This window comes from Ziziphus jujuba, chromosome 11, assembly GCF_031755915.1.
Source record: "Ziziphus jujuba cultivar Dongzao chromosome 11, ASM3175591v1".
NCBI classification, from domain to species: Eukaryota; Viridiplantae; Streptophyta; class Magnoliopsida; order Rosales; family Rhamnaceae; genus Ziziphus; species Ziziphus jujuba.
The window spans coordinates 8,414,421-8,441,569 of NC_083389.1; the positions used below are offsets into that span (position 1 = coordinate 8,414,421).

At 35.1% G+C, this 27,149-nt stretch overlaps 4 protein-coding genes across 8 annotated transcripts; 1 reads left to right on the plus strand and 3 right to left on the minus strand.

The window, feature by feature from the left end:
• Positions 1 to 307: 307 nt before the first annotated feature.
• Positions 308 to 10,810, minus strand: LOC107434935 (1,4-alpha-glucan-branching enzyme 1, chloroplastic/amyloplastic). 2 transcript variants are annotated; one of them, XM_048464821.2, is made up of 22 exons: positions 10,600 to 10,810; positions 9,260 to 9,417; positions 8,454 to 8,743; positions 8,093 to 8,191; positions 7,783 to 7,825; positions 7,059 to 7,118; positions 6,841 to 6,921; positions 6,324 to 6,440; positions 5,858 to 5,941; positions 5,473 to 5,594; positions 5,191 to 5,310; positions 4,794 to 4,923; positions 4,577 to 4,687; positions 4,019 to 4,147; positions 3,324 to 3,427; positions 3,063 to 3,207; positions 2,631 to 2,778; positions 2,414 to 2,514; positions 1,628 to 1,705; positions 1,212 to 1,367; positions 1,031 to 1,105; positions 308 to 928 (listed from the first exon to the last, which is right to left on the minus strand). In XM_048464821.2, the coding sequence occupies exons 1-22, from the start codon at positions 10,730 to 10,732 to the stop codon at positions 821 to 823; spliced, it is 2,592 nt and encodes an 863-aa protein (XP_048320778.2). In that variant the 5' UTR covers positions 10,733 to 10,810; the 3' UTR covers positions 308 to 820. The 2 variants fall into 2 exon arrangements, with proteins under 2 accessions (XP_048320778.2, XP_048320779.2); XM_048464822.2 differs by having other exon boundaries at positions 9,260 to 9,412; positions 10,600 to 10,740.
• Positions 10,811 to 12,399: 1,589 nt separating this feature from the next.
• Positions 12,400 to 14,798, plus strand: LOC107434961 (vesicle transport protein GOT1). Of its 3 annotated transcripts, none has more exons than XM_025067728.3 (7): positions 12,400 to 12,965; positions 13,408 to 13,471; positions 13,765 to 13,856; positions 14,031 to 14,111; positions 14,224 to 14,321; positions 14,415 to 14,496; positions 14,617 to 14,798. In XM_025067728.3, exons 2-7 carry the CDS (start codon positions 13,441 to 13,443, stop codon positions 14,647 to 14,649), a joined length of 417 nt encoding a protein of 138 aa, XP_024923496.1. In that variant the 5' UTR covers positions 12,400 to 12,965; positions 13,408 to 13,440; the 3' UTR covers positions 14,650 to 14,798. The 3 variants fall into 3 exon arrangements, with proteins under 3 accessions (XP_024923496.1, XP_015901974.1, XP_060668842.1); XM_016046488.4 differs by having other exon boundaries at positions 12,483 to 12,965; positions 14,752 to 14,798; XM_060812859.1 differs by lacking the exon at positions 12,400 to 12,965 and having other exon boundaries at positions 12,994 to 13,471; positions 14,752 to 14,798.
• A 633-nt stretch (positions 14,799 to 15,431) lies between these two features.
• Positions 15,432 to 17,873, minus strand: LOC107434960 (tyrosine-protein phosphatase RLPH2). Of its 2 annotated transcripts, XM_016046487.4 has the most exons (5): positions 17,231 to 17,873; positions 16,890 to 16,957; positions 16,536 to 16,715; positions 16,147 to 16,358; positions 15,432 to 15,717 (listed from the first exon to the last, which is right to left on the minus strand). In XM_016046487.4, the coding sequence occupies exons 1-4, from the start codon at positions 17,754 to 17,756 to the stop codon at positions 16,188 to 16,190; spliced, it is 945 nt and encodes a 314-aa protein (XP_015901973.1). In that variant the 5' UTR covers positions 17,757 to 17,873; the 3' UTR covers positions 15,432 to 15,717; positions 16,147 to 16,187. The 2 variants fall into 2 exon arrangements, with proteins under 2 accessions (XP_015901973.1, XP_015901972.1); XM_016046486.4 differs by lacking the exon at positions 15,432 to 15,717 and having other exon boundaries at positions 15,874 to 16,358.
• A 971-nt stretch (positions 17,874 to 18,844) lies between these two features.
• On the minus strand, positions 18,845 to 26,824 carry LOC107434947 (pleiotropic drug resistance protein 2). Its single transcript, XM_016046468.4, has 20 exons — positions 25,876 to 26,824; positions 25,589 to 25,709; positions 24,979 to 25,067; positions 24,737 to 24,821; positions 24,315 to 24,605; positions 24,142 to 24,232; positions 23,105 to 24,002; positions 22,826 to 22,986; positions 22,628 to 22,731; positions 22,360 to 22,525; positions 22,170 to 22,259; positions 21,897 to 22,036; positions 21,471 to 21,803; positions 21,067 to 21,357; positions 20,884 to 20,967; positions 20,635 to 20,768; positions 20,310 to 20,537; positions 20,049 to 20,220; positions 19,607 to 19,861; positions 18,845 to 19,453 (listed from the first exon to the last, which is right to left on the minus strand). The coding sequence occupies exons 1-20, from the start codon at positions 26,229 to 26,231 to the stop codon at positions 19,184 to 19,186; spliced, it is 4,359 nt and encodes a 1,452-aa protein (XP_015901954.1). The 5' UTR covers positions 26,232 to 26,824; the 3' UTR covers positions 18,845 to 19,183.
• Positions 26,825 to 27,149: the final 325 nt, after the last annotated feature.

Here is a 27,149-nt window from a genome sequence, read left to right on the forward strand (position 1 = left end):
GGGTTCGAGACAAAGATGGTTTAGGTTGTAGAAGCACCAGTAGGGTAGAGCTATTCACATTATCCCATTTCTGTCGTTTCAAATAATTAATAAACAAATCTTCAGCACAGGATTGGGATTTAGGGCAGCTCTATTCCCGTTAATATAATGTTGACCCGATTTTTCATTTTACCTTTCAAAAAGCTAAAATCGCACAAGATACACTAGGAGTGACCAGCTCATTTCTAGTGCTCCCGGGAGCAAAATAGATTTTCTAGAGCGACCGAGTCAGTGGCTACCATTTAGCCATGGCATTTGGGTTTTGGACTAAACAATCAAATTAAAAATATGAATAAATATGTACCCAGTAGCGAATCTCTTTCATCCGGGCAAAAGTACATAATCGCCCAAATCTAATCTAAAATTCTAAACCCATTAGCCAGTCATATCTACACATTTCAAAAGATGCATGATTAGCTTATATAAATTCGACTGAAACATCATATCAGCTGCGCTTGCTATACAATGGAAAATCTCTAGCTGACATCCACCATAAATTAAGCTTGGAAGATAACTACAAAAGAAATTTTTACACTGCAAATACCACGATGTCTTTATACCTACATGAAGATTCATCGCCATGAGATACCGTACGAATTCTCAATTTTGCAACCTTTGTGCTGCTGTTGTTGCTCGTTGCCTTGGAAGTCTTTAAAACCTTAGCAATGTAAATCTCTGACCTCCACTGCATTTATTAGGTGCCATATACGTGAGCATCTCATCAGGAGACAGGGAAAAGTCGCAATCATTCGGATATCAATATTCCATTCATATATAGATATCAGCCTTTGATGGGTTCTGTTTCATTCTCCACCAAAGCATAGACTACCGCGGTTCTACAAGGTGTATAAACTTGGAAGGACCTGGGCCTTTCATCGTACCACCCTTCCTGCACAGGAGGATCAGAATTTAACACTCAAAAACTGTACAGAGCGGTGCCAAAGAGTTAAATGAGGATGCGACGATTTAGTCATAGGAGAGATTCTCTTACGCAGGTGAAGTACTCGGCAGTGTGACTAATCCTATTGAAGCCTCCAAACAGCGGATCATCTGAATCCAAGACAATCTGGAAGGGAAACAGTGAAGAAGAACTTAAAAAAAATGAAATTTGAAAGGACCCAAGGAGCGAGTAAATTTAGAGAAACAACAATCGAAATCTGTAGAGACCGTACCTTGTATTTCCCTGGCTTTGAGCAGCCGACTCGATAGTCAAAATAGCTGTTACTCCAGTGAAAATTGAAAACAAAAACCAGGTTTCCCCTTTCAAAGACAATGATCCTATCCCCTTCATCCTTCCGGGATATATATTGATGCTCAGAAGTCATGAACTGCATCACAAGTTGACAATTGTATCATTTTGTATTTGCATAACTTGATAAAGAAATAAAAAATAAAAATTTTCTTTCTTCTGGTATAGCGAGTTTCATACAAACTGATGGCGAAAAAATAACAATAGAAGGGCTTCTATATTATACGAAGAGAGTCAAGATGTAAATTTTTGAAGGCAAACACAAGTCTGATAATTTATTGTCTAACAATCTAGGAAGGTGAAAACAAACATGAAAATTGTAGCACAATTCAAACTTACACCATAGGTTTCTTCAAGATGCTGCATTGCACGATCGAATTCTTGCATCCCACGATACCTCAAATAATCTGCATCCCCCTGGCATGCAAAAGCAACAGAGGAGGTTGCACGAGTTTTAGCTAGAATGTTATTTCTAAGAGATGGAGGAGTTGCTTATGGCGATATCAAAATTCCCAGAAAACAGGGCATCAGGAATATAAGCTTGACATGCATGTTTAAGTTGTATGAAGATTGTAAAACATAATCACACATCAAATAATAATTATTACTGTTGTTCTTTTTATTAACGAACCTTGTTTCTATGAAAAGGTTCTGTATAGGCTATAGCTGGTCTATTGGCATATCAAAAGTCCTTGATTCTAATAATTATAAAGCATTTATTTTCTTTAATCACAATGTATAAAAATATGGGAGACCAACAATTGTAAAGTGAAAGAGCAAACGAACTGCCATCAATAGAAGTTTCAAATCCTTTCCTTACTTTATTTAACAAGAAACGGAACAAGTGGTGATTATTTTCATATAACCCAAAGTTTCAATTAAAAGCCCCATTATGATATTATGAATTCCTTCAACTCAATTTGGTCGTTGTCCCATTTTTTAGGCCCTCTAAAATAGTGTATTGCTTTAATAAGTTCAATCACCAGCAAACATCAGTCTTCCTGATTCAGTCTTGCAATTGGTCTACTAAAAAATACTGAACAAAGTTGAAACAATGAAGTGAATGTGCATTATTCATTTATATAGTATTGAACATTCACATAATAAGCCGAGCAAGAAACTCACAAGATCAAATCTACGCCGACATTTGTCAAAACTGTTATTGTTCCCAGGAATAACTTTGCCATTTGGAAGATGCTGATCACACCTTGGAAAATCTATCCACTCTAGAATAACAGTGAAATGTTAACACGCATTATTTATAGATCAAACGGCAATTCAATCTAATAGCTATGTACAAAATACAAAATATCCAAATTGAATATAAATGGCCTAATCTTACCAGGATGTCCAAATTCATTCCCCATGAAATTTAAATATCCTTCTCCACCCAACCCCATTGTAATAAGCCTAATCATTTTGTGCAGTGCAATTCCACGATCTATAACAGGGGTTGATGGTCTGTCCAGAGCCATGAAGTCATACATATCCTGGAACAGTCACAGAAGATTAGACAAAATTTGACAAACTAACCTATAGAATACATGACTGATACTAGTGATTCCACTTAATTTTTGTGATTTTTAAAAAGGAGAAGATACTAAAACTAAAGAATTAATCATTAGAATTGATCTCGCAGCATGCGCCCAAATACAGAAGATGAGGCAAAAATCAGACAAGAAATAAAAAAAAGAAGGAAAAAAGAATAAGCATGCCAAGTATTATAGAGTGGTACATCAGAAATAAGAGTAACATCAATCAGGAAGGTATTAACCTTGTCCATCAACCAGAATGCAATTGTTTTGTCACCAACAAGAGCTTGGTCATGGCTTTCAGCGTAGGCAACACACTTCTCCAACCACCTTCTGTTGATGAGGGAGTGAATAATATCACGCATTCGCCAGTCTTCATCCTTCTTCCTGCGTCAACACCAAAATACTATGACTATGCAGAGTATGATTAAAACATTTCACGATTACATTGAGGATACAACAAGCATAGTCTACAGTATGTTAAATTCAAATTTGTAACTTACTGGAGGATCTCAATCCATTTATCAGCAATGGCCATGTGCAGGCGATAATCAAAGCCAACACCACCATCTTGAACAGGAATGCAGAATGTTGGCATTCCACTGACCTGCAGAAATAGAAATTCATATGATGAGGTTTACAGTCTACAAACTGCGTTAAAAAATTTTATCCCATTAAAACAGGGCTTAGGGATTCCAGCTTCTCCAATTATTTTGTGTTAGGCAACTGACAGGCTGACAGCACAACAGGACATTGACATAATGTGAACCTGTGATTGGGCATTTTAAGGTAACCCAAGCATGCATAGCATCCAAAACACCAAAATTTGCTAAACTTTGAACGATTTGCTATTTTGAAACTAAAGCAGGCTTAAATCTTCATTTCTAAAGGATGAAAACACAATTTGGTACTTTCTGAAAAAAAATCTAGAAAGCATGTTTCTGGTTCCATGGGAGGAAAAGAGGTAAAATAAAATAAAAAATAAATAAAAATAAAAATAAAAATAAAAATGCTACTAAAAAATGTAAATAATATGGACATGCATTTTCCCTATTTCAATAGTAAAAAATAATTCAAAATCTTACCCAAAACAGTAACAGTCTACATAGCGTGATAATATATCCTGTATGAGAGATAAAACAATTGAAATATATAAAGGATGCTCAAAAATACTTCTGGAGGGGATTAGATAACATACATCTTCACCAACAGCTACAGCTTCAGGGTAGAGCCCATGAATCAAGTCATTAACCAGCATCAGATAAACCACAGCTTCTACATCTGTTGCGTACCCAAAATACTCATTGTAATTTCCAGTAAATCCTACCTACAGTGAGTTCAAACAAAAAGAAAATAATAAATAAATATTCCAAAAAAGGAGCTGCCTATAAATATAAAGAACAGCAGTGAGACAATTTTCCTTTCTAGCATGGAAAAGGAAATCATCAAAACCTTTTTCAAATCTTAGCTGAAGAAAGATATGGACCAAAAGATTCAAAAAAAAAAAAAGGAAGAAAACTTCTTCACCAGCATGATTTCTGATAAGAAAATCAATTGTTGAAAGTATACAATATGATTATTAATGAGGACAGATATCTCAGATGCTGCATGGAAAATATGATTTCTTATAGCTAGTTAGTTCAGAAAGTATGAGAAATATGAGGGACAAAAACTAACATCTTGGTTTTAACATATTTGAATTTAAATAACATGCAGGTACAATAATCAGTAATAGAGACATCCACAAATTTGGTACCCCCAATCCATGGTGGGTGTACATCATTGAAGTCACACCATCGAATCTGAACCCATCAAACTTGTATTCTTCCAGCCACCATCTTGCATTTGAAAGAAGAAACCTTAATACCTAAATGAACAGATAAGAATTAATACAAATACAATCTTTATGCGAAAGAAGGGTTAACTAGTCAACCTATTTTCATCTAAAAATAGATTTGGAAGAAAGCGAATACCTCCCAGCTTCCATAATTAAAAAGGCGAGAGTCCCACATCCAGTGATATCCTCGTGCTCCAGAGTGGAAATATTGACTATCAGTTCCGTCAAACATGTTCAGCCCATCCAATACGTTATTTGATGCATGGCTGGCATATGTAAATTGCAAGCAGTCAGATTTGAAACAAGTAATTTGTAATGAAGAATAATATGAAGTTAAAAAGTTGAGTAAGATCTACAAAAATAAATGTCATTACGAATTTAATATCATATTAAAATACTTCACCATATCAAAGAAAATGAAATAATAGGTTTGCACTGTTTTACAAAACAGTTTAAAAATCTAAACCTAGTATATAACCATATGGGTCAGCAATGTGTGGAAAAAGAAATCCAAACCAAAAACTAGTCATTACCTGTGGACAATATCCATAAGAACAAGAAGACCCAGTTCATGAGCTCTATCAATCAGAGACTTCAGATCATCAGGGCTTCCACAGCGGCTGCTAGGAGCAAAAAAGTTTGTGACATGATACCTGCAAAACATGGGAAACAAAATGCAAGTTCATACATTAAAAAACTGATGGATCAGACACCACCCACAAGAAGAACCAGTAAAAACACTCCTACGACCAGAACTAAACAAACATAATATATATATATATATATATCAGAGCTAATGCTAAAAATAAGAATACCCAAAGCTAGCATAATAGGAATGCTCTTGAATAGCCATTATCTGAACAGCATTATAACCAAGCTTTTTGATTCTCGGAAGCACCTCATCTCTAAAGTTGACATATGTGTTGATCTTTGGCTCCTGCATCTCAAAGTTAAAAAATATGGAGAGAGAGAGAAAAAAAAAAAAAAAATGCTTCTGAATCTAAGGACCTGAAAATAGCATGATGTTTAACCTTTTGATATTAGATCTAATAATTTCTACAGTAATAAATTTTTTAAGTATATAGCTGACAGCCTGTGGCATCTTTGCAAATATATATTGACTTAAGAAAGACAAGTTAACTGGAGAAATGTGAGTAATGCTTGACAATTCACTGCATGAGAAAGATGGAAAATGCATACCGTACTACTCATTCCAACATGTGTCTCGTAAATTCGGAGTGATTTTGGTCTCTTTGGCTGAGGATGTTGAAATACATACTTTTCCTGTGATGAAATGAACAGGACTATTATCAGCCAATAAAAAGGAGGAACAAACACTGTTCTTCAACATGTCCATGCCGGTCCAACTTAATTTTGAAAATATACAAATCAAAGCAATTATTCACAAGTCACCACTCCGAAATATTTATTCTCCCGCATCACATATAGTTTCCCAAGAAGATGAATGAAAGAGAATTATTAGATGCAACATTATATATACATGTCTATATATGAATACCCCCCTTCGAAAAAAAAAAAAAAAGGGAATATTTTTTCCAATACCACTTCTGTTTAATCAAGATCCAATAGTATTCTTACATAACTATTTACAATGTACACTGCAATACACTGCAATACCTAAAAACACAAACTTGTGGAACCATACCTCTTCAGGTGGATCATAGTATATACCATTATATGGGATTTCTCCTGGAGCCTGTACAGAAAACTTGATCCAAGCAGGAATGGAGTCTTTAATGCCAGAAGGAGTATCCATGCGGATCTGTAATTGAGTATTTTTAGTTAATCAACAGGGATAACAGAGTTGCACAACAAAAGCCAGTTAATGTTCATTTTAGAAGATAACCCTGAAACAACCACCCCCACACCACAACCCTTCTTTTTTTCCCACAACACATACACCCTAAAAGAAAAAGAGAGTTCAATAAGAGCCAAACAGTTATGTGGATTAGCACATATAGAAAATATATTTATATATATATATATGTATATTCAATGGTGAATGCTTGTCAGATTTCAAATAAGTGTGTCTAACAAAAATACACTAACTGCTGGCCATAACATTGCTGAAAAATTTCATAACCAAATCGATCAAGTACATTTGACTTCTAAGAAAAGAAAACCTTCTGTAAAGTTTTACAATTCAGTCATGCGATTATTACCTTAACTCGAGAGCCATGGGGAATTGGCAGTGAACCATCTGCATTGTTTGGCAAAAAGATCTCCCAGACACCAAACTCATTCTATTCACATATAAGAGATGAAAAAATTAAACCCAAATCAGTGTTGAAAAAAGTGGTACTCTAGCAAGTTTTATGTCGGTTCTAAATGCTCTGTTTTATTGTCTAGGCCTTCTCACTGCTAAATTTCAAATACATACCCGAGTCATAACATCTGCATTTGGATTCCAGTTGTTGAAATCTCCAATCAATGATGCCGACTGGAAAGGCAGAAAAGGAAGCAAAAATGACAACAGTATATTAAGAATGGCAGTCCTAATTAATCAGTTAAAAGGTTCCAACGTATGGAAAATTTCTTTAAAGAAATGGAGCAAATGCAGCTATTGTAAGTGAAACTTCAATCACCAGTAAAAGAAATCAGTAGACATTCATTCTATTATACCAGAATGTGCATCAAACAAAATATGGCAAACAGAGAATATCAAGAGCATCCAAATGGTTTATAGTTTATCCTATCATCTAAAATTGATGCAGAGCCTCTTATTTCAATGGTATTATGACATACATACAATTCCAGATTATTTATTTACTTTCCAACATGGTTAAAGTTCCCCAATCAAAAGCTCGCTTTAATCCAATGAATTAGAAGACTGAATTCCTAAAAAGTTCCCCATAATCCATAGAACTGGGTTTAATCATTGTACTATGGTTGTGCAATGACCAGTTGATGAGCATGATGCATCCTCACACCCCAATTTTTATATATAATTTAGGCACTTGAACTTAGCAGATACATAGTTTCTACCTAAACCTGAAATTCATAAAGCCATATTTGACAATGCCAGATGTGAACTATCTACTGGTAAACAGTTAATAATAATAAAATGTAAAGTTGTTGTACTCCCAAAATAAGGTTGAACAAACCTTTGCTCCAGGTGCCCACTCCCGATATGTTATACCAGTAGCACTGAAAAAGCCAGTTGAGATATAATCAGCAATTACAAAATTCCTCAATTATGAACTATTTTCTAACCCAAAAAAACAATGTACTTTCACTTTCATATCTCCTCCTATGATTGTGTGCTTATATGTACATATTAATGTTTATTCAAATAAGGCATGACAATAGAATATAAATAATACCGTTATAACACAATATGAAGCTACAATCTCTATGTAATAAGAAGCATGGAAAAATTTGGATGGGCTCCCACAAAGGTTAGAAAAATCATACCTCCGTGTGAAACCAAATTTTTCATAGCCACGAGAAAATGCCTCTAAACCCCCTTCATACTTGTCAATTGCCTCCCGCAGCCTTTTGTATTGTCCATAACTGTATACAGTCAGAAGAAATAGATTACATTTTCTTCTTCCTTATTTGGGTATAAAGCCAAAGTAAAATTACAGTGGAAAGACAAAGTTAAAAGAAGGCCCCTGAAAAACATAGGCAAAACACATTGTTATGGGAATTAGGAAATATCTAGCTGGAAAAGGAAAGAAGAAAACTCAAGTAACCAATAGATAGTTTTCCGGGTCATCGGGCAGTGAGAAGTTAAATTGTTATAAATATACACAATATAGGAATAGTATCTCACCGATAATCAAGGTGTTGTCGGAAACCAGACAAAGTTGGATCTATTTCATATATCTTTTGCCCAATGCCAGGTGGTGGAATTGACCTTGGTATAGCTTTAACTTTAGTAGCGCTTAACACCCCTTCCAAAGGAACAGATGTCTCCTCATCTTGAGCTTTATCATCATCATCGTCATCATGATCATCATCACCCGCATTTGATGAAGGAACAGGATTTGCTTTTGCTTCATTCTTCACATCCTCAACGTCCTCCTTATCTTCCATTGTAAGGCTCTCTAAATCATCAAGTTCCTGATAGAAACCATAAGAGGCACACAAAACAAATAAATCAAATGGGCAATAAAATTTTGACCTGATTGTCCCTGTTATAACCATTTACAACGAAAAGAGAGATTAAGGACATAAAGACCAGTATGATAGATACACAAATATTATACACAAATATTGGAAAATTTCCAAAAGAAACATAAATACATCATAAGCCTTTATTGGTTCCCTACAAAGCTATGTACCATATAACAAGGAAAGATTAGGCAGGCCTGGAATCTTTCTTCTAACTTTTTCGAAAAAGTAACGCTAGGAATTTAACAAAAAACTGAACCTACCTAACACTAGTCCACCCTATTTTTCATAATTGAAATACATTGATGAATTTTTCCTTTGTGTTGCCAATCAATCTAGAAAGTCAAAATTTTAACCAATCTCATTGAAAATGCACTTTTTTTTTCTTCTTTTTTTTTTCTTAAACTGGCTATCCTATCCATGTCAACTCATATGCGTATTTATTTGTATCAAATAGAAAACAACCTGAGGATTTTCCGAAACTATGCCTGGAGCTTCTAATTGATCTGTTGAAGATGAAGAACCATCTTTCTCGCTGCCAGGAACAAGAATTTTCTTTGATGCAGCAACTGTTAAAGATGAGGACTCAGAATCATAAGATGACTTCCCAGCAAAGATCTTCCCTAAAAAGAAACCTCAAATTAGCTTTATATGGATAGGATACAGCTACTTCCATGGAAATAGTAAATAATCAGAGAAAAAAAATCTAAACATGTAATCTTTAGAAGTATAACAAATTTAATTTCAATGGGGGAAACGAAATCATATGAATGGCCCGTTCAGAATTTATAAAATAAATCACAGACGGTTGTTAATGAGTCGAATGGGCTAGATAAAATATTGTGAAAATCCCCAGGAAACATCTAATCAATAAACAGCGATCATATCGGTCAAAACAGTATCAAAGAAATTATACAAGGTTAACCTAATTGTATGCATCTTCGTGGAACTCCCAAATTATACACAAGCTACAATCCCCTGAAATTTATTTCTAACTTTTCAGATTTTTCCCCCCCTTTTTTAAAGTCTTCAGGTTTATCTGCAAAACCCGCATAAAGTTGTTCTGCCTTCCCTTGTTGGACGACTATAAGAGCGAATCACCTACAGGAAACATAAGGTCTGGCATTCATCACCAATCAAAAAATACATTTGCATCTAAAGCAAAGTCTTCGTTTAACTTTCCAAACCCTTTTTCGCATATTTTCATGTATCTTAACTCTCTCTAGATGCGAGAAGATTTGTGCAATAAGAAATTTAGTAATGAAAAAAATAAAATTGAACCATCGTTACGGGTCCTTCAGACTCCTATTCATTAACGACCAATTGCGCAGAACCCTGGTGCAAACTGATTAGCATAAAAGGACCAGATTTAATAGTAGAATCATATCCAAGCCCCAAAAAATGACCACAACTAAACTTATAATACATCGTAGCCGCTAAATATGAACTGATACAATTTACCGCGCAATCTCCAATCAAATCCTCCATAGTTTAACTAAGCTCACAAATTACTACTCCATCAAATAAGATACTGATTCACACCTGAGTCCTTCATAAACTTCCTTACTTCAGCAACCAATGATTACATACTAGCTGCCCGATTACGAAATCCAATTAATATCATTTATTAACGATTCCTCTAATAAAAAATAATATGTTACAGAACATTCATCGCTAACACTAAACAATGACTCCTTCAGTATCATAATCAGCTAAAAATCAAACTAAATACATGTATTTAAAAATTGAAGAGAAAAAAAAAAAAAAAAAAAAAGAAAGAAAGAAAGAAAGAGTTAGAGGAATACGAGAAAACAAGTTCTTCTTCAACAAGAAGGAGATACTTGTACTCTTCCGATCGCCATTGAAGCTTGATAATAAGTACGGCCTGTGCACCGAAGAAGTGGCGGGGAGGCGTATCCTAGAAATGGTATAAACCATTTTCTAGGGATTTTATTTGGAAGAAAAATAAAAAAAAATAAAAAAAACAAAGAGAAAGAAACCGAGTAGAGAGAAGAAGGAGGTGATACTTTGAACAACTTAGACTGTGAAAGACGGATCTGGAAGGAGTGTGGAGTTCAAGACGGCGAGAGAAGCGTGAAGCGGGATAAAATATCAGAGAAGAGTGTGATTTTGTAAGCGGCCAAGAGCCAACGCATAACACTAACATAGAGTGGGGTCTTACGTGTGCAATGGAGAATTGCATGGAGATTGGGTAGGTGGGACCTATCTGCCCTTTCTCTCCAACGCCCATCTCCTCTTTTCTGACTTTGATCATTTTCCCCTAAGAGGAAATCCTGGCCCACCGCGTGTTCCTGCTTACGTTTGGAGATTAGAAACGAAAGGCTCTCGATGTGTGATGTTATATATGAGTCGTTTCACGCTTGCTGTTTTACTTTCTCTCAACCAAATTTTTCTGATAAAAGTTACTTTTCCATCTCAACGAAACTATACTGAGAAAAATATCTAATTTGAAAATCAATCTAGTTAAAATTTTGTTATTTTCCTCGCAAATGAAAAAAAAAAATATGTAATTTTTAATTTTAAAAAAAGTGAACCGCTCGTGGTAGGTGTAAAAGATGATAAAACAATCAATGTCAAATTAAGCTGAAATACGAAACTTTAAAGTTTATTATTACTCTATAATATAATAACTGAAAAAGATTGATCTTAGATTTGGTCGTGGTTTGTCTCTGAAGCTATTCGTTCAAAAAAAATTTAAAAAACTGTCTCTTACATTATTCAATAATATCCAGTCTTTCTAGGGGAATATAATTTGAAGATCATTCAAATTTAAAAATCAGTTTAACCAAACAGGTCAGCAAGATTTAGTCATTTTATAAAATAAATAGTAAATTTAATGATTAGACTGAGTTAAGGAAAGATAAAAAAGAAATACTATAATACTACAATCATATGATATGGTAAAGAATTTAATAATAATTTATTATCATGTTTTGAGCTTATCAATCAAAAAAGAAAATCCATTATAAAGGTTTACCGGTTTATATAAACAAATTGTCGTTATTTTAAAAGTTACCCAATCAAATTGAACTACAAAGCCAAAAACAAAATTTTAACATAATTAACGAGGTTTGGAACCAAAACTATTCATTAGAAAAATATATATTTTATAAGGAAGTTTTACTTACTACTCTTTGAAAGATTTTTTGTTACTTTAATTATTGAAGCATCATAGTTGCAAGCCATAAAGCGGTGAGCCAATACACTGGAAACCACAATTTGTTTTCCCAAGAAATAAATAATAAATTGGAATTTGTATTTTAGCCCCAAAAAAAATGAAAAATATAATCTGTAAGTCCTCGTTATCTGGAAAATTTTCAATAATTCTGCTTAGATAAGTCAGACTGGGAGTGTAAAATTCACCGCAAATCGATCTTTTTTTTTTATATAATTTATTTAATTTGTGGAAATCAGTAAAATCTTTAAAAAAAAAAAAAAATCTGTCAAATGAGTCAGCATCATGGCCTTCGTTTTCGAATCAACTGTACATTTTGTACTACTCAGGAAATCCAGGTGGCTCTACCGCTAAACTCATATACCACAGGTCATGTAGTTGTGGGTCCCCCTGTTACCCACTTCGCTTTATGCGGACACACTGCACCACGCGCGTTTGGATACAGCTCGCTCTCTCACAGTTAACTGGATTAAAGAATCATCCTCTTAGCGCCAACTACTAGCCCACGAATATACCTTATAAGTCAAATCATTCTCCTTTTTCTCTACGGATTTTGGCTAAACATTTGGTACGCAAATTGGCAATACCCGAAATCCTATACATCGCTTGTAAATAGAATTGACAAGTGAACAGCTCGAAGGAAAAAAAAAAAAAAAAAAAAACAACCTAATGATGGAGCAAAGCGAGTTGCCACGTGGTCAAGAGCATGATGGGTTACAGTTTTTCCATCACCGCGGCCCAGCCCAGGGTAGTCCCTTTCAATTGGCAAATCCTGTAGGCTCAGGTTGTTCTGTTGCTTTCACGAACCTGTCGCTTGAATTGTTAATTTTGGCAACTTAGCAGACCTTATTTCACGGGCGAATAGGCGATCATCAACACCCCCCGTTATGTTCCCGATTGGCAAACTCCGAATCCACGTCCTTGCTTTGGAATATTACTTCTACAATCTACACCTTCAAATTCTCTGTTCGTAAGGTTGTTTCTTTTTTTTTTTTTTTTTTTTTTTTTGAAATCCAATCTATAACTTAAATTCATATCAACCATTTTTATATTTCAGAAAAAAAAAATCTAAAACATTAAAATGTTATTCTAGTTTATTATTGTAATAGTCTGAACACATTGGACTATTGATAGCATGTCACAATGTATAACTGTATAATTTGGTCGTAATGTGTAACTGGTTGCCACAAATAATTTAAAAATCTCAAGTTTTTAGCCAAGCACATACTGGGAACAACACAAATCTTTAGGAAGTGTCATGTCATGGCATGGTATGGCATATGCGTATTTGTTGTATATTATGAAGGATTCAGAATTATTGATATGGGAAATTTCTAATAGTAAATCCATTATTATTCGAATCATATTCTTGTTTTATCCATTATCATAGATAATTTAGATCCGTTTGTTAATGCAGTGAAAGTAACGGAATTTCAACTAGCCAAACACAATGGTTTCTTTTGAGCTGAATGACCAAAAAAGTAAGCCAAATTTTTTAATGTTGCGTATATTTTGTCATACCTCTGATCTTTTTCACTCTTTCTGATCAGTTCTTATCTTTATTTTTTATTATTTTTTAAATAAAAGTTAACTTGTGTTTTAGGATAGGGAAATGAAATGCCAGAATTGCGCTGCATTTATTTGTTCTCTGAATGCGACCAATTAGTTACTTTGAGAATCTTTAGTGAATCCAAATTCTTGTTGGTGTGATTGTATTGTTGCTTTTGATCTTAAATAACCATTGCTAACGCTTTGAACACCATAATTGAAACAGAGATTGGAGCAGGATTGACAACATTTGGTATAATTTTCTCATTTTTGGGACTAATATTCCTGTTCGACAAGAAATTACTTGCTGTGGGAAATGTAAGTGCCTTTTATGGTCATGCTCTTTCTCTTTCACTTCAAACTTGTTTTGAATGTGCTAAAGAATTGTTTTTCATTTCAAGTAGTTTGTCCCATTTCTATTTTTCTTATTGTTGGCATGCTTTCCTTTACATAAGTGGTGTCTCATACTTTTGTATTGTCACTTCAAATCAGATCCTCTTCCTCTCAGGCTTGTTTTTATTGATTGGATTGAAGTCCACCATGCAATTCCTCGTAAAACCGCAAAATATAAAGGTCTTATATTTTGTTTGCTTTTCTCTTCCGTTTCCATGCATTTTCTTATTGTCTTTTTTTTTTTTTTTTTTAATCCCCACAACTGCTTGTTGTTTTATTTGTGATCGTACAGGGAACGATATCGTTTGGTGCTGGCTTCTTGTTTGTCGTAATCGGCTGGCCTATATCAGGCATGATTTTGGAAGGGTCTGGTTTCTTCATGCTCTTCAGGTTAATTTACTGGATTTTTAATTTTAACAGTGATTCCAGAAATTTTACACATCTTAAATTGAAATGGAATTGAACCATATACTATATATGCAGCTGTTTCTGGCCAACGATGGCAATTTTTCTGCAGAAGATACCAATTCTTGGTTGGTTTTTGAAACAGTCATATGTTAGATCGGTAGGTTATTTTGGTCCATTTTCTTTCCATATTTCCAGAATTGTTTTTATTCATCAAATTATTAGGAATAGAAATTACATCAATTAAAACAATTCTTTTTTTTTTCTTTTTTAATATCAGTTAAAACAATTAGATTATGAGGATATAGAGTAAGAGGAAGAGAATTGAATGGGGGGAAAAAAAAAGACAGAGAGAGAGAGAAGTAATTGATTCCAATGTGATTCAATTATTATCCACACGGTTCCTTGTTTGCAGTTCTCCGACCGGTATTATGATCAAGACAGACGAATGCCTATATAACCTGGAAATCAAAAGAAAACTTGTACAGCCTCAACATCCAGGCAGTCTCAGACTCATTTGTAAGTCCATGTTTTTAAACCATTCTTATCAGTACCTAGAATTCAACTAGTTCACATTTTGTTAAAGGACTCAGCTGCTTCTTGGCTGCTTGTAATTCAAATAGCATTCACTATTTGGTTTAATCAAATGATTTACTTTTCATGGCAATACTATTAGCCTTCCACTCCAGAGGGTTTTTTTTTTTTTTTTTTTTTTTGGTTAATCTCTAAGGTGTTTAACTGCATCTACTGTGTTAATGCTTGATATATTGGTTCCAACCCCTCTGCTTCTTCACTCTTTAAGTGGAAACAAAGGAGACACTATTATTTTTTATGTATATTGAAAGTGAAGGTATAATAATAAAAAATTCGCTTAAATACGCATTTTAAGTCCACATTTGATAGGGAGGAAAAAAAATATGAAGGATGAATAGAAAAGAAGCGACGTAAAAGAGGAAAAGAAAGGAAATACAGTATATTTCCTGTTTGCTATTAGTTTTGCTTAATAGTTGGAATTACTGGCTGAATACAATATGTTTCATTTCCTTTGTTTAGCATAGAGTGATTTACCCAAAAAAAAAAAAAGTGTATAGCATGAAAAGGAAAAAGATAAAAAATTAAATAAAATTTGGAACTTTAAGTACTATTTTAACCATTGGTACTAGGTACAAATAAATTAGGATTAAGCAGGGAAATGGATCATTACCAAAAAAAAGGCAGGGAACTGGATCCTTCGCCTTTTTCTCCCTTCCCTTCCCTTCTCTTCCATTTTTCCTATCTGACATAGTGTACGACTTATGAGGAGAACACTGAGCATTCTTGAATTGGTGAATTGAGGCAAATAGAATAAATGCTTTTCCTTTCGTGATCATCTCTATCACTCCTGTACATGTACTAGTAGAATTTAGAAAGTACCCACTTTTCTTTCAGAAGAATCAATTTCAACAACATTGAATGGTAAATGATTTTCCTCTCATGTCCTAAAAAGAAAAAGATGGATAAGTCTTCTTCTTGAATAAAATTTGAATAGATAAGGACATCCATGGCAAGAGCAGTAACTCTATCTGTATTCCTTTTGTTGAAATCTTTCATATCGTGGTAATAACATAGATAATGCAGAAAAACGCAGAACAATCTAGAGAGACAGCTTCAGTATTATTCATTCTTCTGGACTAAGCTAACCATACCTACTTGCAATAAACAAGAAAATGATACAACATAAACCACTTCTCATCTCTATTATTGTGACTATGAGTAAATTTCATGCTCATATGGTTTGCCAAATAGAGCAAGCAAAGCGACTTTCTATTACCACAACTTGCTCGACCTAAAAACGTAGCAGAAGCTTGAGATTTATTTTGCCAAAATATCAGTATCACGGACTATTTTCATTGAGGGAAGCACAATTGCAGCCACTGGCTTTTCTGGGTAGCCACCACCTTCATCAATAATCAGCCGAAGACCTTCAATGTGAAGCTTCCCATGGTGACCACTAACCAGGACGCTTGGGTATTCGGTTAGTTCCTTGGAGATACGAACACCAAAATTATTAGACTTTAGTTGCAATCCTCTAGTATGAGATATTTGAATCTCAGCACACAAACAAAAATTTATCGTAAATGAATGAATAAAATGAACATCTTGGTACAGGAAATTGTTTCCAAACGAGAAGAATATGAAATAAACGAGCTGACCCATTACCTTAGGAATATCCCATACATTTTTCCTCCCACTTAGAGCCTCTATCTTAGGCAACCTGGTGTCTCTGGCTTTCAAAGACTTCAACTGCTCTTTGACATCTTTGTTTTTCTCTAAACCAGCATGAACAGCAATCAACTTACAGTGTTTGATTCCATCCTCAGTTTTCACAATCACATCATCCTGGAACCAAATTTTACATAACCAAGACCCATTAAGCTTCAGAAGTTGTTTCAGGATGCAAAAATTGAAAAGTAATAAACCAAAAGTTTTCGCTTTCTTATCACAATTTCACTTCCTCATACTAGAATGTTCATCTAGCAGCAAGAAAAAAAGAGCAAACTAGAGAATCCAAACCTCTTCGTGCACCCAAACCATATCAGCAAGGAATTTCTTGTGTTCTTCTGGTACTGCCCGGACCAAATCTGAAAACAAGAATACCTCTTCTGATTTATCACTTTAACACAAACAAATTATCCAAATCCAAATACATAGCATTCCCATCAGCTATCGCTCTAGCATATTGATGTGACGGAAAATCTAACTTTGAACTTCGAAAAGCACAAAAAAAAATTTTAAAAAAAAAAAGAAAAAGAAAAAGAAATTAACATTGCTACTTAATATATGTCCAACACAAAAAAAAAAAAAAAATTCCTATTGAACACCATCAATCAAAACCAAATGGAAGAAAACCATACCAGCAGAGCCATGAGGAACCCCATAAGACTCGAACGTTGGGGCAGCATCATATATAGAGCCTTTGTACTCGGTCCCTTTAGCAGCATTGATCTTGACCTTAATTTTACCAGACCACCTCCTTCCTTGCAAATGCATTCTCTCATACCCATCACCATTATACCACCCTTCTCGGTCCTCGCTGTCCGCGTACTCCTTCCAACCCTCTGAGAATTCCGACCCATCCGGGGTCAAAGGCAGGACACCCACGAACGCCGCGAAGGCCAGGTCGTGGTTGCCGGAGAGGAAGACATGCTTCTGATCTGGGTATCTGGAAGGCAGAGAGATGAGGAAATCAAGCACCTGGCGGGTGTCTGGACCGCGGTCACAGTAATCGCCCAGGAAGATGATGATGGCAGAGCGGAAGTCTACCGGGTCGATTAAGGTTTCGAGATTGGACCAGAGGTTTAGGAGCTTGGTGTAGAAACCATGTATGTCGCCTATGCAGCAGACCACTCTGGGCTTCACGGTTGCTTTTGGGTCTGCCATTTCCTCTTCTATGTGGAATCAAACTCTTTTTTAACTTCTGAGTTTTGAGATTGGTGGTATCAATGGTATGGTATGGAGAATGGAAATTTCGGAGCCTTTATAAATGTTTGGTGTTAATGGCAGTCGTTTATGACCACCTGTCCAATGCTGCGTTATTATTATTTTTATTTTTATCTTTTATTTTTACCTTCTTCATCTTCTTATTTTAGATTAAATTTAAATTTATCTAAAATTCAGGAGGAATGAAGAGAAGAGAAGTGACCACTGAGAGTGATGGCCCATAATTAGCTGGTTCAATGGTTCTGATTCGGAATGTTTAAATAAAATACTATATATTCAGATTTTTTTTAATATAATAACAATAGATTCTTGCAGTGTGTGGTATTTTTAGCCACGTTTTTTTTGGATGAAAATGTTTTTTATTACCAAAAAAAAAAAAAAGTGGTTGTTTTTAAGTGTATAATTTCGTGTTTTTATAATAAAAATTAAATACTTTTAAACAAACAAATAATGTACCAAAATGTAATAGCAAACCCAATTGATAAAAGTGTAAAATCTAATATTTTGAGACAAATTAAAATAATATAGCTTGGAGTCAATTTCTACTTAGTATATCATTTTACTTGCATTTTTTTAATTATTTTTTTAGTGAAATAAGTAATTTGACATAATCGATCTGAATGGAACGAAGTCTTGTTATTAGGCATGCAAATAAACTTTGAAAAATTTATACCAAAGTATAGTAGTTTGTCCATTCTTTACACAACATTCGTTTGTAGATCAAGAGAATTATTTGTAAAGTAGTTAAGGAAATTTGATGAATTTTATCCTAGATATGTGTTCATATATAATAAATTTGTCATGCTTTTCTCTTGCTGCCCATTATAGTATACAGTACCAGCCTCAATTAATAAATAAAAAGAACCATGAAGCAGAGATAGTCAAGGGATAATAGGAAAGTTTTATTTGTTTTGATAAAATCAAAGGTCTTGTTTTCGAACAGTTGATAATAGGATCGCATAGATTCCAAAGGGATTCGATGCAATCACATCTATTTAACATGTAAATAAATGTGAAAGTGAAAACAATTGAAAAACACCAAGAAAGATGCGCATTGAAACTCAGAAGAAAATACATAATCGTGGATCACAATTCACAACAAACAGAAGGAATACAACTGAAGCAATTAAAACACGTGACAGTTTGTTTTGGTACAAGCCCTTCATTACAGTTTGTTCGTGTCCCAATTAGACTGCTAAATTACAACTTTTTTTCTTTTTTTTAATGGAAACATAAAAGCAGGACAAAAGAATAATTATACAGTTGAAAACAAAACCAAAAATAAAAAATGAGGGTAAACTATTTTGTTTTCCCATTCTTTGATTTACTTACACATGGTTTTCCTATTAAATTCTAATACTAGCCGGTTATCTCCTCTGGAAGTTGAGGAACTTAATTCCATAGGCAAATACAAAGACGAAGAGGACAACCCAGGCAACATGAACAGCCGCAACAACCGGAACAAAGTCATACTCAAAACCCAAATCTTCCTTGAGGAAAAACTTCAATGTAATGTTATCAATACCAGGAATTATAAGATCTTGATCTTTGTCACCCACTTGAGATGTGATAAGCCCATATACAGTCCATGCCACTGGAGAAAGCCAGTAGTACCACCTCCACCAGATTGGAATTTGCTGCACCAAAAGTAAGGTTAAAAAAAAAAAAAAAAAAAAAACACGTCAAAACGTTTTTGTATGCAAAAGATAGATCAGTTGGGATTTGATGAGAACCTAGAAATATTAGTTTAAGCAGAAAAGCATTATACAATGTGAGTTCAGCCCACATACCGGCCTAGGAATGAGAAAACCAGAGAACAAGTTCCAGAAACTGAGGAAGAAGGACATGCAAATGGCAGCAATTTGGTGACCAGGAGTCAATGCAACAACCATCATTCCATACAAGGTGAAGTAGATGAAGCACATGAGAATGAAGTAGTAAAAATAGAGGACTTTCTCTAATTTCCACTCAAACCCGATCATTGAGTAGAGGAGAGCAGAGTAGATTACAGTTTGGATTGCTGTATATATAACTTCAACAGTAACCTGCAAAAGATTTGTAGATAGCTCTTTAGGTGGAGTGCCATGGAGTACTGAGAGTTCCAGAACAGTACTTCTTAGAATTATATAGTCTAGTTAGGAATATTTTTTCAAAATCTTTTGTTCGCTTTGGAATACTTAATTTTTCTGTTAAGAGAGAAAGCTTAAATAGGGTACCGACTGTATCTCTAACCTGAGCAAATGCATAAGGCAGTGCAGAATACATTCCAGCAGCTCTTTCACGGTAGAAAACTGTTCTTTCGATAGCAACAACAGGCTGCACAGAAGAAGCATTGGTGGCACCAAGGAAAAGCACAGCAGAATACATGGCTCCTAATAGATTCATTAGATCTTGTTGCATCTGTCTGTTACAGGATAGAATTGGTATGCCAAATCATTAACAGAGATCATAAACAAATTGAGAAATCAATCAGTTTAAAGAAACCAAACTTACATTTTTTGTCCCTTGTTCCAGAAGATTAGACCAAATAAAACACCAATAACGGCAGTCATTAAGAACCGGATAGCATTGTATTGAGGATTTCTCCAGTAAGACTGGAAATGTTTCCAGAAACAAGCTTTGCACTGAACAGAAAATGTTTGGGAGTATTTGGTAGGGAAGAAGAGGTCCTTGGAGCCTGGTGCTGGAGTACTGAGCTCTTTTATGAGCTCTTGATTCCTCCTGAAGAAGTAGTTAAGGATAGATAATGAGAATCAAAAAAAAGAAACCCACATTACAAAATCATTAGAAACAAGTAGTTAAAAGGTCAAAAACCTACTGGTAAAGTGGGGAGTTGGCATAAATTTCAGCAAAATCCACATTGAGTTGAGCCTCAACTGCAGGAGCAGTGACCTCAAGCATCCAGGTGGCAGGATTATAACCATCCTTTATCTTGGGGACCCCTGGAACAGCCTATAGTTGGGGTACAGATAATTAGGTATCAATAAATGGTTTGTATGGACAATTTCTGGTTTGTTTTCAATTACAACAAATATCAAAACAGCATCACAAGTTAATCAATACTCACTTCATAGTATTCAATCAGCTTGTGCGAATGGCGACCAAGAGGACCAGCATAAATGACTTGTCCTCCACGTTTCATTAGCAGTAACTGCCGCAAGCCAATATCAATTAGCTGATTATTGGTGCTGACCGATATAATAATGCAATTGAATTAGACTACAATCTCAAAGAACTAACGGGTTATTACCTCATCAAAAGCTTCAAAAATATCAATGCTTGGCTGGTGAATTGTGCACACCACAGTTCTTCCTGTATCCACTGTATTTCTGACAGTACGCATGACAATAGCAGCAGCTCTGGCATCAAGACCAGATGTTGGTTCGTCCATGAAGATGATAGAGGGGTTAGCAACCAGCTCAACAGCTATGGTCAGTCTCTTCCTCCGTTCTGTTGAAAGTCCATCTATTCCTGGAAGACCTACTAGCGCATCTCTTATCGGATTTAACTCGACCAATTCCATGACTTCTTCTACGAACATCTGTATAACAATTAGACAAGAAAATTACAATCCATTTCTATATTTCAAAAAAAAAAAAAAAAAAAAACAGAGAAGATGACTCAAGTACAAAAAAAATGTTCTGCCTTTTGTACCTTTCGCGTCTTGGTATTTACATCCTTTGAAAGACGAAGCCATGCTGAATACAGCAGAGATTCATAGACCGTGACATTTGGGGAGTGAATGTCGTTCTGTTCACAATAACCACTAATACGAGCAAAAGTTGCTTGGTTCTTTGGATAACCAGAGATGCTGATGCTTCCTTCAATGTAGCCACCAGTCTTCCTCCCTGCCAACACATCCATAAGGGTTGTCTTCCCTGCACCACTGACACCCACAAGGGCTGTCAATATCCCTGGTCTGAAGGCACCACTGACATCTCGTAGAAGTTGAAGACGATCTTCTTCCACTCCTTGACTCTTCATTTCCTGGTATAAGAGATCAAATTTTTACCTCACAATCTTTGCTGCCAAGAACGCTGATCTATTGAAAGAACTGCAATGTCTAAATGAATTACTTACAGCAGGCATATCCACATAGTAGTTCACATGGTTGAAGGCAAGTGACAGGGGTTGAAAAGGCAAGACCATTCCTTTACTTACTGCAGGTTTTGAAGAACCAACAATTTCTGAGGAACCTGACCTCACAGCCATATCAATTCCTGAAATAGTATATAAGAAGTCAGATATAACTATATGTTAGCCTTTTTTCTTATTATTTTCACATAGCAGACAAAAAAGGGAAAAAATAATTTCAAAAACCGAAGAGAACAAAGCAATCAAATGTGCTTGAACCTTCAAATCTCTGTGGACTAGATGATGACTTCTTCTTCTTCTTCTTCTTACTTCCTTCATCTGCAATGACAGCTTTCGAATCTCCGATAGCTGATCCAAAAAAAAAAAAAAAAAAAAAGGGTTTTGTCAACTCGGAAACATCATTTCTATACACGAAACTCTAAGGGATGTATGAGAAGAGATAACTTACGATTCAGAAATGTCAATGCTCCAATAAACAAGATGTTGAAGAGAATAGAAAACCCAAATAGTGCTCCAACGCAAATCCAAAACCAATAGTCTTCAAGAAAGAAGCCTCTCGAACTGAGGAGGACCTTCCCAACTGTAGGTTGGTTGATTCTGGTATCATTATTTTTCTGCGACGGACAAGAACTTATCAGAATCTCAATGATTGTTGTTCTCTAGAGGCAAAAAGAAACCAAGAAATGGAGATGATTAAATGACTCAAACATCTTTACCATGCTCCATCTATCATCAAGGAATTCATTCATGACAATTGCATTCTGTCCATACATCATAGGAGAAGCATAGTAGCCCCATATCATAAATGGTTCAATGTCATCTGCAGAAAATAATGATGAAGAATCCGTTTAAGTGTTATAATTTAACATTAACTACAAGATCTCTACTAAGGCTAAAATATATAGTGTATGCACCTTTGGCGACAATGAATCCTCCTAGCACAAAGACCAGTAGCAAGGTAAAGGTACCCAGCGTATTTGCAACAATTTGTGTTCTTCCAAGTGCAGCAATAAATCGAAAGAGGGACAGAGCCATTTGATGTACAGCGAAGAATGCCAAGAACTGCCTGAAAAATCTGTAGAAAACAAAAAAGAAAAAAAAAAAAAAAAAGGTTTTGATCATATATTACTTCGTGAGCAATGCCATCTCAGAGCAATTTATAACTTTAAAGTAAAATATGTTGACCTTGTTACCTGCTAGGAGCTGGAGCAAATCCAATTGTGTAGTAGGTAAGAACAATCCATATGGCCGACTCCATGAAGGATAAAGGGATTCTCAGGACCCAAATAGGAAGGCCAAAAGCCCATGCAGGATAAAACAAGTGATCCCTCTGTTTAAAGAAGACTGGAAGCCGGAAAACTGTCATTCCCAGTTCTGCCATACCATTAAACATCACATTGATCAGACTGAAAAATAGTGCTCCAAAAAATTTCCCTCCGCCTACCACAGTTACTGGCATTTCAGTCCTGAAGAACACTGTCATCGCAATTAATGACATGATTGTTATCTGGGTGGTCTTGAATATATATACAAAACCATTTCTCTTCATTAGCAGCCACTCCCTTGAAAAGCATGCTTTGAACAGTTCCATATTAGAAATACCATACTTCTGTTTGACTAATGCAGCTGGGTGGGTTCTGGTTTTGTCGTAAGGAACGCTAAGATCAGCAGCAAGCTGTTGGCCAATATGGAAAGACTGGAAACCGTGCACAAAGTCAGGAACTGAAACAAAGCTGTAAGGTTGGTTCTTATTGTACCAATACTGTTCTTGGTCCTTCTTGGACGTTACTTCTTGAAGAAAGTCAGCAACTCCTTTCCTTTCTGGGCATTTGAAACCCATGAACTCAAAGAACTCCAGGACATTCTCACGCGGACCTTGGTACACAATCTGACCTTCTGAAAGTAAGATAATATCGTCGAAAAGATCATATGTCTCTGGTGCTGGCTGTAGAAGTGAGACGGCCATTGTTACATCTGAAATGTGAACCATCTGCCTCATGTATCTGCAAATCTGGAAAGTTGTGGAACTGTCCAATCCCGTTGAAATTTCGTCCATCAAAAGAACTTTTGCTGGTCCAACCAACATCTCACCTGAACAGAGTTCCAAGTAAAAATTATGTTTTGGCATACAAGAAGGAACCAGATGAGTATGGATTTCTCATGTGAAAACATAAACTACTCTGTTTCCCAAATAAGGAATATTCTCTTAATAGACTCTTAAAAAACATACCAGTAGTTACACGCTTTTTCTGTCCACCAGAAATACCCCTTCTCATCTCGTTACCAACCATAATGTCGGCACAAATGTCCAATCCAAGTATCTGTTAAAGATTCATTTAAGTGGTGTTCTTAAAAGAATTATTGTTATAATGCTAAAATAGATATAACAGTGGTAGCTCTAACCTTAAGTACGTAATCAGTGACCAAACTAGTTTTCTGGCCTGACTGTGCTGTAGCCTTCATGAATGCATCAATCTCAGGATCTGGTTTAATTCCTGCTTCTTTCTCTCTTCTTGAAAGTTCAGCCAACATTTCATATCTTGTTCCGACACCCAAACAACGTCCTGAGAAATCCAATGTCTCTCTCACTGTCATCTCTCCGTAGTGAAGATCATGCTGACTGATATAAGCGCAGGTTCTTTGAGGAACAAATTCATTCATTTCATGACCACAATAGGTGACTTTACCAGTGACCTGGTCACATTACCAAGTCATCTATCAATAAACAGTGTAAAAAATGAACACGGAAATGTTTAAAAGAAAAAGAGCAAAATGGTGAGGAAGATACAAACAAAATTATCACCGTAACAGAAAGCATATATTACCTTTACATCATCGTCGAGTTTCCCTGCAAGTGCCAGCAATAGGGATGTTTTCCCTGCGCCTGGAGGACCCAGAAGCAGTGTCATCCTGAAAATTACCAAATCCGTTACTTATTGCATTTAAAATATAATAATAATAATAATAATAATAATATTATTTATAAAAAAAAAAAAAAAAAAAAAAAAAAAGAAAGAAGAGAAAACGAAAATCCCAAAATTTTCATAAAATCAATGAAATTAATTACCTAGAGGGTCTGACAATTCCGCTGACATCTTTTAGTATCTGGATTTTTCTTTTCTTTGTTGGAGCAAGTTTAATTAATCCCAGAATGCTCTGCGCTCCAAACAAAATACAAAGTTAATAATCAGAAATAACATTAGCCAGCACAATTTATTCGGATAAATGTTATTATTAGTACTTTAGAATAAACTGTCACAAGTATATTTCAGAATCGGAACATCGAGTACTACCCGGGAATTCTTCTTTTTTCTTTTTAAGTTTTAAAAAGAAGTTTGTCATCTTATGTCAATTTTATTCAATTTCATTTCTATGAAAAAAAAAAATTTCCTCAAAAACGAGTACGAGGACAAAAACTTTTTTTTCCCAACTTTTTAGGATAACGAAAAGGACAAACTTAAAGGCTGTGATTATCCGAAATTTGGTTCTTGAAAATTTGCTTCGTTCGACGGAAAATCACCTTTACTACTCTACCAGATAAAAATCAAAAGTAGAAACTATTAAAAAAAAAAAAAAAAATCTTCCGTGGCATAAAATTAGTGCTTCGAACAATTAATCCCAGAAAAAAAAAATTAAAAATAAAAATAAAAATAAAAATGAAAAAGACGAAAAGATACCTCTATGGTGTTCAAGGTAGCATTCAGGAGAGTAGGAAGAGCTCTGCTCCCAACATAAACGTCTCCTTCAACCGACAAGTGCTCGTATCGAACTTCAATTTTCGGAATCTCAATTCCCACTCTGCAAAAAATAAAAAATATATATAAAAAAAATCCAGATTAAAATACCAAAATTAAAATCACAAACCATAAATTAAAATTAAAAATAAATATTTATATATATATATATATATATGTATATATGTTTTTTTTTTTTTTTTTTGGGTGAGAGGCGCACACGTACACACCTATCAGTTCTGTCTCTGAGTCTGCGAAGAAACTTCTCGTTATCATCTTCAACAACCTTGAGTATGCTCTCCATGAGTTGCTTCCTGTCCTGCATCCCAAGTTTTGTGACATCGACCTCATCACGAACAACTTTGCCATTATCAAGCACCTTGTTCAGCACCCCTTTCCTCAAACGATCATACGTCGGAAGCCTCTCGATGGCCGCCCATCGGAGCTCCTCCTCTTCATCTTCCCTTCCGCTCCGGTTGAACACATCCGGAGGTGCCGTCCAAACCTCCCTGAAACTCGCCGATGCCCAACTCCTTCTGCTACTCGTCGATCTGGCTAGATCGTCGCCAGCTAAAGCCAACGCCATTTCCGATCTAAATCTAAAATTCTTAGTAACAGAAAAAAGAAATAATTTAACTTTTTTTTTTACTATTCCCGTATTACTTCCCAAAAAAAAAAAAAAAAAAGCTCTCTCTCTCCCCCTGCTTGTCCTTTGGCGTCTCTCGGATACTACTAAATTTTTAGTTTTACGTATAGAAAGAAACTTTTTCGAATTCTATGTTGGTCTCTCTCAGACTCTCACAAACATGTTTGAAACAAAGTTTTCCCGGCGTTTTCCGCCGGAAAATTATAAATTTTTATCGACCACCAGTCTGAGTCTGAGTGAGTAGAACGGTAAGGTTTGCTTGCACAAGGCTAGCTCCAGCAGAGTCGTGATTCGTTGAAACGTAGAGGGACCAATCTGGAAAGAAAGAAAGAGAGAGAGAAATAAAAGAATGGTTGAGAGAGTGAGAGAGACATGTGGAAAATCCACGGTTTTTAAGGGTGAGAATAGATAAAATAGAGAGTATTTGTTTTTATAGATAGAAGCGGCTGGATGAGTGTGACTCAAAAAGAGATCACTTCAAGTTTGAATAAAGAAAGGGAAGCTTCTTCCTTCCTATCATTTTTCATTTGGTTCTTTTTTCTTTTTTTTTTAAATCTCTCTTTTTATTTTTTTTATTTTTATTTTTTAATGTTTCGATCGGCGCTGTTCTTTCTTTTTCTTATGATTGAATATTTAAGTTTTCGACTGCTCTTTCTCACAGCTCATACTTGCTTGCCTTTTTTTTTTTTTTTTTTTTTTTTTTTGGCTTTTTTATGACTTAAATATTCTGCTAAGCAACGTCTTTGTATTTATTTATATTTAAACTCGTCATGCTTTCATACTTTTTTTTAATTATTTTTTAATACCCTTCGAGATTTAGTTTCTCTTATAGAAATCATTTATTTAAAGAAAACTTCA